Raw genomic sequence first — 13,338 nt, 5'->3', positions numbered from 1 at the left:
TCAGGAAATTAAAGAAATGATTTCAGAGTGCTCGTCGCCACAGAAACTTCTACTCACCGGCAACGCAAGGCCTTGCAGAAGTCTATGCACCCGAGAGGAGCTCGTAAAGCTTCTTTCGACTTTTCTTCCTCATCTTCCGGATCTCGCACCTTCCGACTTCCATCTCTTTGGCTCGATGAAGGATGCACTCTGCAGGCAGGAGAATGATGGGGAGGTTATTGATGAAACATGACACTGGCTCCGACGTCGACCGTAGAATGGTACCACGCTGGTATACAAGCCCTCCTAGTAAGGTGGCGTAAGGTCGGCATGTTGAACGGAGATAATGTTAAAAAATAGGATTTTGTAGCCAAAAGAGTCATTAATACTATGGTCTATTGGCATCCTGAATAAAACCAACCTGCTTTAAGGAACAAAATGTGTTGCATTACGTACGAATGCCCCTTGTAGCTTTCAATTAACGGCCGATATTTCGCTTATTCGTTTACTGATGTGGGGGAATAAAGACGTCATCATTGGAAACATCTCGAGCTGTAACATTAATCTATGGAAAATGTTGAATACCAGTAAGACTGCAAATAGGTATCAGATGTCAGAGTCATCTCTCATTAGTAGTACAGTTAAGCGCGGACGACGAGGCAGAACTAACGTCACGCTTCCTGCTGCACTGACGATCGCTGGAACAACTGATGGCCGTATCGCACGGCCGGGACGTGACATCCGCCGAAGCTCGACGAACGTCGTTCGCTGCGAGCAAAGCAGGTCACACTCGAGGCCCACGAGAAAGACAAAGTGTGGCGCGCACGTTACAGCACGTGACAGTATAGGTCTTACGAGTGCCAGCACCCATCTCCGGCGGGGAGTGAGTAACTATTTCAAACGAGTTTAATGATTATTAACAGTGCGTTTAAAGCCATGCCAGTTGCCGATAGCGATTAGCGACCTTTTCAATTAAATGCTGATTTCGCATGGGCCCTGCACGGAGCCGAAAGTTCCCGAAGAGTAGCGGACAAGCCTATTAGTGTGACGTCACAAGCTCCTTCCAGGGCCATCACATCACGTGGACCTCGCTCAGACCACTCAAATTCTCCCTCTGGTAAGGCTGCTCGAAGTGACAAACTACGATCTTGCGCTTACCACATGTGAACAAGGGATGTAAATCAACATACAGGATGTTCAATTTATCTGAAGACATTGAAATATATCGAAAACAACTCATCGGATCCGAAAAAAATATTGATTAAATCTTTTTATTTGTCTCGGAGCGGGACATTTAGCCATACCAAGCTAGATACGCTACGCCACCCCTCATGTGGAGGTTAGGGGCCACTTTATGATCTCACACGGTAACTCCCATTTCTCATTGCAGATTCAGATTTTACGAAAGAAAACATAAGTTTTGTCTTAAACATTTTTTTGTTTCGTGACACATAGCGCTGTAATCGGAAAAATTAAAATGGATACAAAACCTTGTTTCAATACGTTATCGAATGACACTTGAATTAACCTCCCCTAGCTCCACGATGTGAGGGTGGGACAGGAAATTATTTCATAATTTTTAATGGGACTGTAACGTCAGTTATGATAAGTCGTAATTTGTCTCGCGGCCTCATTGGTGCGTCGAGCAATCCCCTTTTCGTTTCGTAGGAGGAATATAACATTGAGAACGGGATTTCCAATTAAAAGTTATGAAACAGCTGTCTGTCCTATTCTCGCAGCGTGGAGATGAGGCGTTAAATCAAGTGTCATTGGAAAGCATTTTGAAACATACAATTTTGTACCTATTTTGATCTTTTCAAGTACAGCATCATGTCTCGCGAAACGAAAAAAATATGTTTCAGATAAAACTGATGTATTTGTTTCCGTATAATCCAAATCTGCAGCGAAAAATGTGGGTTACCATTCAAGATTTCAAAGTTGCTCTACCCCCCCCCCCCCCCCTCCCCCATCCACCATCTGTCCCCAAACACGGGTTGGAGTAGGAAATTCCAGTTTCGTATCATTGGATGTCTCCGTTTGAGACGTCCAAATTTTAATTATAAACGGAATTATAAATTTTTTGGATCCAGCGTGTCGTTTTCAAGATATTTCAGTGTCTTCAGACAAATGGAACACACTGTATACACTGCCGAAAGAAAATAAAAAAATGAAAATAAAATAAAACTAGATGTGAACCATCCAGAAGGGACGGAGGAAAGGAAATGAAACTTTACGAGCTGAGGAGGTATGCGATGTTATTTCAGTGATTACAATATAGTGAAATTTACAAAGAACTCTGCAGTATGAACTCATTTTTCAGTATGACGTGGCACCTCAATGCCTGGATGCAAGAAATGATTCTGCTCTAAGACAAGCTAGTCTACAACTAATGTAACAAGGCCTTGTTGTCGTCCATTCTAGCACTTCGATGCAACTGACAACCAAGCTGGTCTCTCACATGTTGTACAGGGGATAGATTTGAGAATCTTCCTGCCACAGGAGTACAATATCATCCAGACAGGTCAAACACGTGTAGACGAGTATTGTCTCGTTGAAAAATAGCACCATGATACTGTCTCACGAGAGGTAGTACGTGACGACGCAAGATGTCCATCACGTGCCGTTGTGGCATCTGTGTTCCTCCAATCACCACCAGCCGTGATCTGGAGTCATATCCTCTGGATCCCAAGGCGCCTGGAGCAACAGCGCTGTGCCTCTCCCAAACTTTGGAAGAATGAGACCTCTGCCCAGAGCTCCGCCATAGTCGCTCACGGCGCACATCTGGGGTAATGTAGAACCTCGATTCATCGTTGAACATGGTGCGACACCATTCATGAGCAGTTCATGTTTCCCGGCTACGGTAGCGCTCCAGTCCTAGCCGTTTGCGTTGTGGTATTGACGGCAGCCTACGCATGTGGCGGTAATTCTCCAGGCCGTCTGCTGCTAGTCTCCAGCCAAGGGTGTGGGGTGACAAAGGATGTAGTAGGGAGTACTTGTTCTGGAAGGGCAGGCGCAGGTCTGAAGAAGCCAGACAGGGCCGACTGGAATCTTGACGACAAGTATGACTGCCCTCATGTTGCCATGTAGTCCGGCATCGGGTCACTGTCACATCCGACTCCCCCACAATCGTGGCAATTCCTGATTCGACCAACCAGCCAAATGGAGATCCTCAATGAAGCCTCTTTCAAACTCTTTCAGATATATCATATCAGTAAGCGACATGTCTGTGTCATCCATAGTGATAATCAACATTTGACGTTTATATACCCCTTAGACCCTACCACGGCCGGTAATGACACTAAAAACGATGAAAAAATGCTGTCTTCTGGCCATCCTACCTGTTACAGAGAACTGCAACTCAGATGATACACCCGACGATGGCATGTATGTGTACGAGGTTATATTGACATTCTGCCATGTCTTCAGGTTGCTTTAATTTTTTTTTTTTTTTTTGTGGGCGGTATTTAGTAAGCGAAAGTGTTGTTTGTCCGTTCCAGGTCAGAGGGGTATATACATATGCGATGGAGAGGTGCACGTGTCAGTTTACATTTGGAAGTCGATTAGAGCGGATCGAGGAAAAATTAAACCGTCAGAACGTGAAAAAGATTCAAGTGAAAGTTGATGTGGAGATCTTGCCAGCGGTGAAAAGAAAAGAAAGAAACAGAAACAACTAAGAAAAAATGAAACTGCTGAAAAGCCAGAATCATTTTTTTATCATTTTAATTTGCGGCTCTTTGTGTTGGCGTTGTTTGCCGTTAGAATTGTTGGATGTGAGGTCCGCCAGTTATGCAAAACACCGTTTTTTCTCAGCACCCAAACATGTTTCGGCTCCACTGTGCCATCATCAGTGGGTTTTCGTTTTTATTTATTCTGTAATTTTTAACTTCACAGCGAAAGAGAATGAATAGACTGGGAGAAAACTTAAAAGATGAACAACGAGATGAAATTACAGAGGAGGTTCGAGTGCTACACTCAGCAGGTAGCCATAGAGAAACTGCCGAAGAAATCAGATTACGAACTGAAACAAGTAGAATTGCAATGAGTTTAGTTCGTGGAGGATAACAACCGCAAGCACATGAGCAAAACATTAGTGTATGGGAAGCGCAAAGAAAAGTAAGTAGATATTACAACTTGGCAGGTAAAAAATTCCGTTACAACAAGGCTAAAGATTACAAAAAACAGTTTTTCATTGGTAAAATAGATCAAGTATATCACTTCTGCGATGTCAAGAAATTTAGTAGAGAAATAGAAGGAATGTGTTGTGTGAGTGGCAAAATTTTGTTAGAACTATTGGATGTTCTGTTGAATACTTCAGTGTGTTTAAGAGTACTGAACAGTATTTTTGAGCATTCGACATGGTTTTGAAAGTGAAATACTAATTTGCTAACGATTTTTTAGTGTGTTCAGTTTTACGATGTTTTCGAATGTTCTAAGATGATCTGGAACGTTCTCACAAAACAAATAAAATAAATACCGGGTGAGGTGAGTCTCACGTAGTTAAAAAAGGTCTTACTTTCTATGGCAGGAAAAGACAGTCATAAAATATAAGAATTCCACGAACTGCTGTCGCTGTTTTCTGTGGAACCAATACGCACCTTCTCCATATGTCCATCTTGCGACATATCATGGGATAAAAGCTTTTACTATAACTTTATATAGCACGCATGACACGTTCAACAATATACGTCCTACTTCATTAGCAATCGATTACTATCTTCAGGCCCCTTCTGAGATTCACAGCTTTTTAAACTTGATTGCCTCCGCCTATCAGAATACCGATGTTCAGACATTCGGTGTGCCGTACTGGGTAATGGGGCAAGCCTGCGAATTCACAATGAACAACATCATAGTAATGGCGAAGACGGCGGCAGTCAACGTTAACAAGCAGTACATTGCAGAATGTTCCTAAAATAATGTAATGTGACACTGAAATCAGTTTCAAATAAAATAAGAACTATAAGTACAACTGAAAGTGTCAACCGTAGTACATAAAAATAATGCACTATAGTCATGCCATGAGATATCCGCGAGTAGTGAAGTCCTTGTGCCCATCTCTTTGGTAGTTCAGGCTGACTTACGAAAAAAACTGCTGGAACTTCTCCTGTCATGGGTATAGTACCACTGTAAAGTTTGAAATGTAAATGATACAATTCTTTCTCTCTCTCTCTCTCTCTCTCTCTCTCTCTCTCCCCCCCTCTCCCCCCCCCCCCTCTCTCTCTCTCTCTCTCTCTCTCTCTCTCTCTCTCTCTCTCTCTCTCTCTCTCTCTCTCACACACACACTCACACACACACACACACACACACACACACACACACACACACACACTACCACATTTTTAAAAAAAATTTCTCTTGCACTCGACATGGAGGTACTCGTAGCCTCATGGCCGCAGAATTTCGTAATTTACAATTCACAGCACTATTGAATAGCCTCCCCACTTAGAACCCAGCGCCTGTTTGTGCCATAGTTGGAGGTGCACTTATCTGCTAGTCATGCGGATGCAGTGCCACGCCAAGACGAGGTGTGCCCATGAGGTACAGCAGTGGGCAGTCTGATGAAGGAACTGTAATGACAGTTACATCTTGGAGCTAGCACCTAAGTCCACGGATTGTGGCGGGCAAGTCGTTGGTGGTACACTGGGGACATGCATGGCACACTGGCTGAGCTTGTTTATTGAGTTGGCCTTACTGGCCGAGGGTGTCGCCAGTGTCGATGCAGCTCCCCGTGGACTGGGAACATACAGGCCACTGTCGCCACGATATTGACGGCCACAGTGGAGCACAGAGAGTTCGGAACGGCCAGCGACAGAGAGTACTACTAGCGACTGGGAGTATGGGAAGAGCCACCAGGAGAGGCGAAGCATGTAGCGTGGCTGCCGGGTGGACAGACAGCTGTGGCTGGTGGTGCCCCGCTGTCAGCTTGAGGCATTGTTTCAGATAGAGCAGCGGAAGGTGCTTGGCTTTGCGGTTCCTCGGAACCCAGCAAAGCTAGGTGTGAAGAGTTGGTCGCTGTGGCGTGTTGTTGGATACGACAGAGGAGACTGAATGTGGCGTGACCTGTGCTTAGCCTGTAGTACATATGACCGAGTCAGGGCTGGCCTACTGAAGTCACCTATTTGTTATATTTCAGAAACACTACGAGGCTGCTTTCAGTCTCCTGTATTTAGCCGAAGTAGTTCTACTTGATCGAAGTGACTCTAGTGAGATTTTACTTACTGGTGCTGTTGTATTCCATGGTTTTATTGTTTTTATCTTTTGTGTACTTCAGGGTGTACATATGGCTGGTTTTATTGTGAATTTTGTCTGTCTTGTATTAATTGTTTAGTATTAAATAAAGCGTCAGATTTGGTTTGGTAAAGTTAAGTATTTAGTTCTGGGACACGACCTCATACTGAGTATTCTCGTAGTCTCCTTTTACTTTTTGTTGTTGTCTTTGTATATTAATTCATGCCCCTTTTATTGTAAAGCTAAATCAATCCAGAGGAGCTAATTATTTGTTACTCTGTTGTATTATATTAGGTACTAGTTTTTTGTTATTTGTTATATTAATCTGAGCCCCCTTTATCGTAAAGTGTTTGTTTCTAACGTGGCAAGTTTTATGCATTGTATTGCCTTGTATTTGGACTTAAGTGATATTTTGTTAATCTCAGTACCGAGTTCTCTGGTTTTTTTATTATTTTGTGTGATCTCTGGGCTTTTTTCACTTATTAATAAACTGAATTACACTTCGTTAAGAGCTTACACCCACACGAACCACAGAAACTTTGCAATCCTACCGTTTCCTGAACCACGAGCCCTTCTTAACAAGCACAATCTCCTTCTCCTTTTCTTTTCCAGGTTCTCGATGGAGTTGGCATTGTTACAAGGCTTGTGGCAATATTACTGGTAATTGGTGTCTGCATGTACCCCTGACGCCACTTGACCAGTAGAATGTTATGGGTTAAATCCCAAACTGAGCGAATCACTCGGCCACACACACTTTCGTCATTCCGTGTTTTACAGGGTGCTTCTAAATAGTATGTTAAGTGGTATTCGTTTAAAAAATCAGATGACAAGAAAAATTTCTGAGCAAGGTTGGGCAGTGGTTAGCACAATGGAGTCGCATTTGGAACGACAAAGGTTCAAGTCCCGGTCCGGCCACCCAGGTTTAGGTTTTTCGTGATTTCCCTAAATCGCTCCAGGCAAATGTCAAGATGGTTCCAATGACCGCAGTGTCGACGGGATGTTAAACTGTAATCTTCATTGCCGGTCGGAGTGGCCGTGCGGTTCTAGGCGCTACAGTCTGGAACCGAGCGACCGCTACGGTCGCAAGTTCGAATCCTGCCTCGGGCATGTATGTGTGTGACGTCTTTAGGTTAGTTAGGTTTAATTAGTTATACGTTCTAGGCGACTGATGACCTGAGAAGTTAAGTCGCATAGTGCTCAGAGCCATTTGAACCATTTGCATTCTTCATTCACACATTTTATGCGAAGAAAATACCGTTATGAGCAACGTATTTTATGTACGTGGCGTCCCATAGCTTATAAGCATTTGAAAAAATGGTAATGAATACAGGCAGAAGTTGATACGAGTTAATAAGGGGAAAATCAGGACGGGGTGAATCGTGAATTGGAGTTGTGTTGGGGATACAGACCTACTAGGCCAATCTATGCAGCTGTGTTAGCTGTACTGCCAAGGTGACACAGTAGATAGCACATCTGCCTCGTGAGAAGGAGACCTGGTTTCGAATCCCAGCATTTGTACAAATTTTAATCCAGTGCTTCCACCTGCATTCATTATCATAGATAAAGCTGAGACTTAATACGTCTCTGCAACACATAACATCTTCTGATTAACATATCATCTCAGCCTGATGTACAGGCAGGATTATCCTCTTTTGGTTCAATGGTAAGGAGCTATTCCAGTGTTAGAAGGCCTCTGCAAAACTGATATGAGTTAAGAAGGGGGACATCAGGATGGACTGAGGCGTGGAGTCTGTATTAGCGAGGGAGACGTATTAAGGCAATCCATACAGCTGTGTTAGTAGCTGTTTCAGGGTGACGCAACGGTTAGTGCATCTGCTAAGTTAGTACAAGATCCAGTGTCGAATCCCGGTCTTGATACAAGTTTTAATTCAGTGTTTCAGCCTGTATTCATTATCATGGATAAAGTTGAAACTCAGCACGTCTCTGAAACATGGTGTACAGATCCGGAGGTCTAGTTTTGTTAAACCTTGATGACATGAGAGCGTCACAAAATGGTTGCGATCGAGAAAGTTTTGGAGACGCACACTGAAAAAGCCCAGTAACGATATAGACCTCGTGTCGTGTTCTCATTCACTGCGTTTAGTGATCAGTGATCACTAAGCTACGAGTATAACAGACGATGTACATCTACGTACACTCACTAAAGAGGAAACAGATGTAAAAATTATGTGGAACAATGTTACTGTCGGTTTATGTCCGTTTTCTTCATCAATACGCCAGTAATCCAAACACAGACAATCCATTAGCAACATTTAATTCATGAAGTGATTCCGTTTTCAGGATGAAGTTTGCTGTTCTCTTGTCCAATGTACCTTTAATGATACCGCTGTCAAAGGATGTATGGCGATCCGGGAGCCTACAGACCAGTAATACGCGTGCGCTGAGTACACCGGACTTCACGGCGGTTATAACTGGTAGGATATGGTTGGGATAATTTCCTGCATCCACCATTAAAAAGAAACTACGCGAATATTATGCGCAACTGAAGCGCGTCTTACGTCTATGGAATCTCTTTATTTTGAAGACAAAATGTTTGTTAAGTGTAAAACAGACATATCATTAACAGAATTCGAGACTGAAAGTGTAATTATTACGATCTTACCCATTCTTTCATTCAATACATTATATTTCATACACACTCATACGAGTCGCTCAACACTAGCAAGGGGACCCACCTAATCATCACCGATTTCACGTTAATGTGTATTATTAGCAGGGGATGGCCTTAAACGGAAGTGGGAGATCCAAACGGCCAGGCGTTTAGAAGAACGTAGCATTTTTAGCGCTAGATGGGCGAGATATGAGGCATATGTGTAAACCTAGTGGCCAGGCAGCGACTGGCGCTGCGGAAAGAATACGGAACGATAACCCGAGGGTCGTCGGGTCGACTCACTATGTGGAAACCTTTCTTTTATTTTCAATTTTTACCTTACTTATAGAGCAAATAAACAGAAATAAAGCTCAGTGTACGGCATTTTTTAATATTTTCATTAAAGACATGACAAGGAAAGGCAAAAACAAATTGGGATTGCAAATAAATTTCCGGGTTGGAATTGTAGGGCGTACACGAGAACTTTGTATACAAAATTAGAGTCTTTCATTATTTCACAGCTGATGATTTACGGTGCTGTGGTAATATTCATCGAAAACACTGGCCACTTACTGTTCACTTGTAGCTGCCGAAGGCTGCTCGAAAATCAACGGAAGCCCTGTAGGTTTTAATTACAATCCGTTCTTGGAAAGTTACTTGCAGAGTCCTTGAGGACGCTGCGACTGAGTCTTTTCTTGGGAATTACTTGCCATGAAGATAATAAAGAACTGAGCATTACTTCGGTTTATCTGCAGTGTGAGTAAAGTAAAAATTGCAAATAAACAACGGAAAAAAGTTTCTGCATTGGGACTCGACTCCCAGACCCTCCCTGCCGGCCGGAGTGGCCAAGCGGTTCTAGGCGCTACAGTCTGGAGCCGCGCGACCGCTACGGTCGCAGGTTTGAATCCTGCCTCGGGCATGGTTGTGTGTGTTGTCCTTAGATTAGTTAGGTTTAAGTAGTTCTAAGTTCTAGGGGACTGATGACCTCAGCAGTTAAGTCCCATAGTACTCAGGGACATTTGAACCAAACCCTCCGATGTAAATAGCTAATGTATGAACCGACCCACACAAACACTCAAAAAGCTTCACCTTGTATCATATACCATGAATCAGTGATTACGAGTAGGCGTGGTTCTCTTGTGAATGATACGGTGATCAAAAGTAAACAAAAAACAATTGCGCTTCACAATTCCCTCCGCCAAGGTGGTTCAAATGGCTCTTAGCACTATGCGACTTAATATCGGGGGTCATCAGTCCCCTAGAACTTAGAACTACTTAAACCTAACTAACCTAAGGACATCACACACATCCAAGCCCGAGGCAGGATTCGAATCTGCGACCGTGGCAGTCGCGCGGTCCCGGACTGAAGCGCCTATAACTGCTCGGCCACCGCGGCCGGCTCTCTGCCAAGAGTGAGATACGTTAACCGGCAATATCTTCAGTGTGTAGTGGTGTAGAATGTGCTTCTTTCGATGGAAATATACTTTCGATAAATGCAGTCCTAGTACAAACAGTAGAAGTGAGTTTATACTAGGAATCTGCTGATTAAACCAAAGGCCACAGATAAGAACGCTTCGTTGCGATTAGACGGGTGGGAAACGTGGTTACCAACGGACTCCATAACAATGGAAGAGCATGATTTGAACTGACAGACTGATACCGACTTTGACTGTCCGTTAGACGCATATGGTCCCACTGAATGTGAAGTAAGTACCACAGGACATTGCTCCCACCGCAAAATTTAACGGACATCATAGGAAGGACGTATATTTTGTGATTTGGTCTCGATCCATTTCTCGATCCATCAGTATTAGCCCTTCTAAACTTCAGTTACGAAGCCTACCAGGACTCAGTGGATAACTATTTGGCTCCAGTACTGGGCCAACAATTACGAACCAGATCTTTCCATTTTTACCTTGACTGTTCAGTAATGCAAGGGAGACTTTTAAACTCTATAATTTGCCAAGTTAGCCCTCAAAACGAGTGCAGCACATTTCGCAGCTTTGCGGGACGAACAGAAGAAAACATCGGGTTACGTGTGCCGCAACGCTGTAGATAGTCTCTCGGCGTGGCATTTGTAGACGCTGTCGTAGTAAGATAAGGGTAGCTGTACGTCGTATGACATTGCGACCTCTCTAAGTAAGCAACTTGCTTCCAAACTCTGACTTTTAATTGAAATATAGTGTACATCGAATGTGTCGATGTACCTTCATGTAAAATTCTGAATGCTGCAATTCAGCAAATACTAATAGGAAATACACTTGCTGGAGGTAACTTCGCGAATAGGTCGCAGGAAACCCACAAAGCGTGGAAAACTATTATTCCTACATATATAGAGCAAATACAGAGATAAAGTGTAGTAGTATTCACGGTACGCAAAAGTGACAGCTATTTTCTGTATAGTTACTATAATGAGTGATCATAAAGTTTACGTTTGAGAGCGTTGCTGCAGCTTACATGCAACTCAGGGCGACTGATGCGGCTATGTTGCACCGACATGCAGTCAAGGGATAGTGTGGCCTTCGAACGATACTAAATTTCGTGTCTTCTAAAATACTGAAGCAAGTATATGGAAGCACTTTTCAAAAGATTCTTTGAGACTTATGAAAGGAGGAGCAAAATTAAATAACACTTCTGAATGTTGGCAGTGAATGTTCTTGAAGAAATTGTGAGTGATCCGGATGTGAGGATCAGTTCTTCTGCCATATGCTGTTTCAGACGAGCTAGTCTTTGTTTACACAACAACAGCTGAAACTGCAGTGTTTCAGCAATGGGCACCTTCACATTTAGCAAAATTACTGGCTGTTTTGTAGTAAAACGTTTCATTTCAAACGCTGACAAACGTTGCATTTCAAATTCAAAGACCACCGAGATGTCGAAGAAGGATGTACGTCGGACCACACAAAAATTATTGATTCTATATATCGGTAGACAAAAAAGTTGCCAGCATGGAGCATACTGAAAAATACTCATGTTTTGTGTATTACCACACTTCGGAAATCTGTCTTTTACGCCATCACTGCTTTCTAAAATATTTAACGGTAACAGTCTAGGTGGCTCACCAAATGTACAGGAGAAAGCGATTCGTTTATGAGGGAAAAACATTAGGTAAGAAGTTTAAACTGCATCAGAATAAAAGGAAAAGTAAGACATATTTTCAGTAGCTGGCGCACAACAGACCGTACTTACACATCGGAAATTATATTATTGCTACCAGTTTTGGTGATCAGAAACCATGATCAGGCACAGGAAATTTTTCAGTCACTGTATAAATGTGGATTCATACATGTTCAGCCTCGCTCTGTCATGCGCCAGAAACTGACACTGAACGTGACGATTACAATGTTAACACACTGAATCTTCTGCACAAATTTTCTCTGGCTTAAGTTGCTTTTTGAAAATTTTCGAAATTGGCAGCAGTAACGAATGTTTTGCAGAGCAGCACACGATTGTACAATATGATTTTTTATGTGAAAAGTTGGACTTAAACTTAACGGTTAAAACTATCTACATTTACAGTGTTTTCATCATACCAGCGTACGTTTCGAAGTCACAGTTTCATCGTCAGGACTTCAGTTTACATATAAGGATATCAACACGCCAGATATGCGTAGCTGAGTATTCATAAATGCAGTTTGCGAAATGGTGGGAATTATATACCCTACAACAATTTCGGAAATTGTATTTAAAAATGCACTACAGATCCCACATAAGAGTACATGTATCTGGCGTGTTGACATTCCTATATAGAAATAGAAGTCCAGACAATGAAGCTGGGTACCCTGGCATGGTAAAAACAATGATAATGTAGATGGTTTTTAATATTAGCTTTATCATTAATTTTATGCTCTCGGTTTGTTAAGAATAGCGGCTGTAGTTTCCATGACATCTGAAGGGCAAGAGGAAGCAAGAATGTAATTTTGAGGACTAGCAAAGTGTCAGGTGGGCAGCTCGGTGGGACAGTGGCAGGTGTTGTTACCTGTGGGAGCTAGTGCGGCGCACACGAGGACGGCAGCGAAGACGGCGCACAGCATGCTGGCGGGGGCAGCTGCTGGCGTGCGGAGGCGGCGGCGGCGGCAGCGGCGGGCGGCCGAGTGAGGCGGCCGGGGGCAGACGCGCCGGGCGCCGCCCCCACCACGACACGCCACCGGCTGCGCGCGCAGCCTGCCGGCGCACCGCCCGAGTTATTGCCGCTCGCCTTACCCCCGCCCGGCGACCAACAAAACAAAAGCGCAGCGGACACACGCACCTGCGACGTGTTTGGACGAGCGCAGCGGCTGAAGCCCGTTTTGCATGAGCGACTTTCAGGTCAGAATCGACTACTCGTGGTGGCTGAGCATCATCTGCCTGTTACATCATAGATAATAAACAGGGTGCCACCGTGATGGTCTTGACAAAGAAGGGAAAATGTACCGAGTGGTTACAATTAAACTGACGGTATTCCAAAGGCTGCAGTGTACGGTGTATACGTCGCAGGATGCTGAAACAACCAAAGCTATGTAACGGTCACAATATCTAAGGTA

General features: G+C 43.6%; 1 protein-coding gene across 1 annotated transcript in view; it reads right to left on the bottom strand.

Moving 5' to 3' along the window:
* Positions 1–12,893, bottom strand: part of LOC126456923 (uncharacterized) — a 260,935-nt gene extending 248,042 nt beyond the window's left edge. Inside the window, exon 1 of the mRNA XM_050092856.1 lies at positions 12,795–12,893. Within this exon, the coding sequence (XP_049948813.1) occupies positions 12,795–12,849 (55 nt within the window). The 5' untranslated portion in view covers positions 12,850–12,893. The remainder of the gene's footprint in view (positions 1–12,794) is intronic.
* Between the last annotated feature and the right edge of the window lie 445 nt (positions 12,894–13,338).

Source organism: Schistocerca serialis, chromosome 2 (genome assembly GCF_023864345.2).
Source record: "Schistocerca serialis cubense isolate TAMUIC-IGC-003099 chromosome 2, iqSchSeri2.2, whole genome shotgun sequence".
Taxonomy (NCBI): Eukaryota; Metazoa; Arthropoda; class Insecta; order Orthoptera; family Acrididae; genus Schistocerca; species Schistocerca serialis.
Note: the sequence above shows the minus strand (reverse complement) of the source record. Positions and strands in the feature narration are given on the sequence as shown.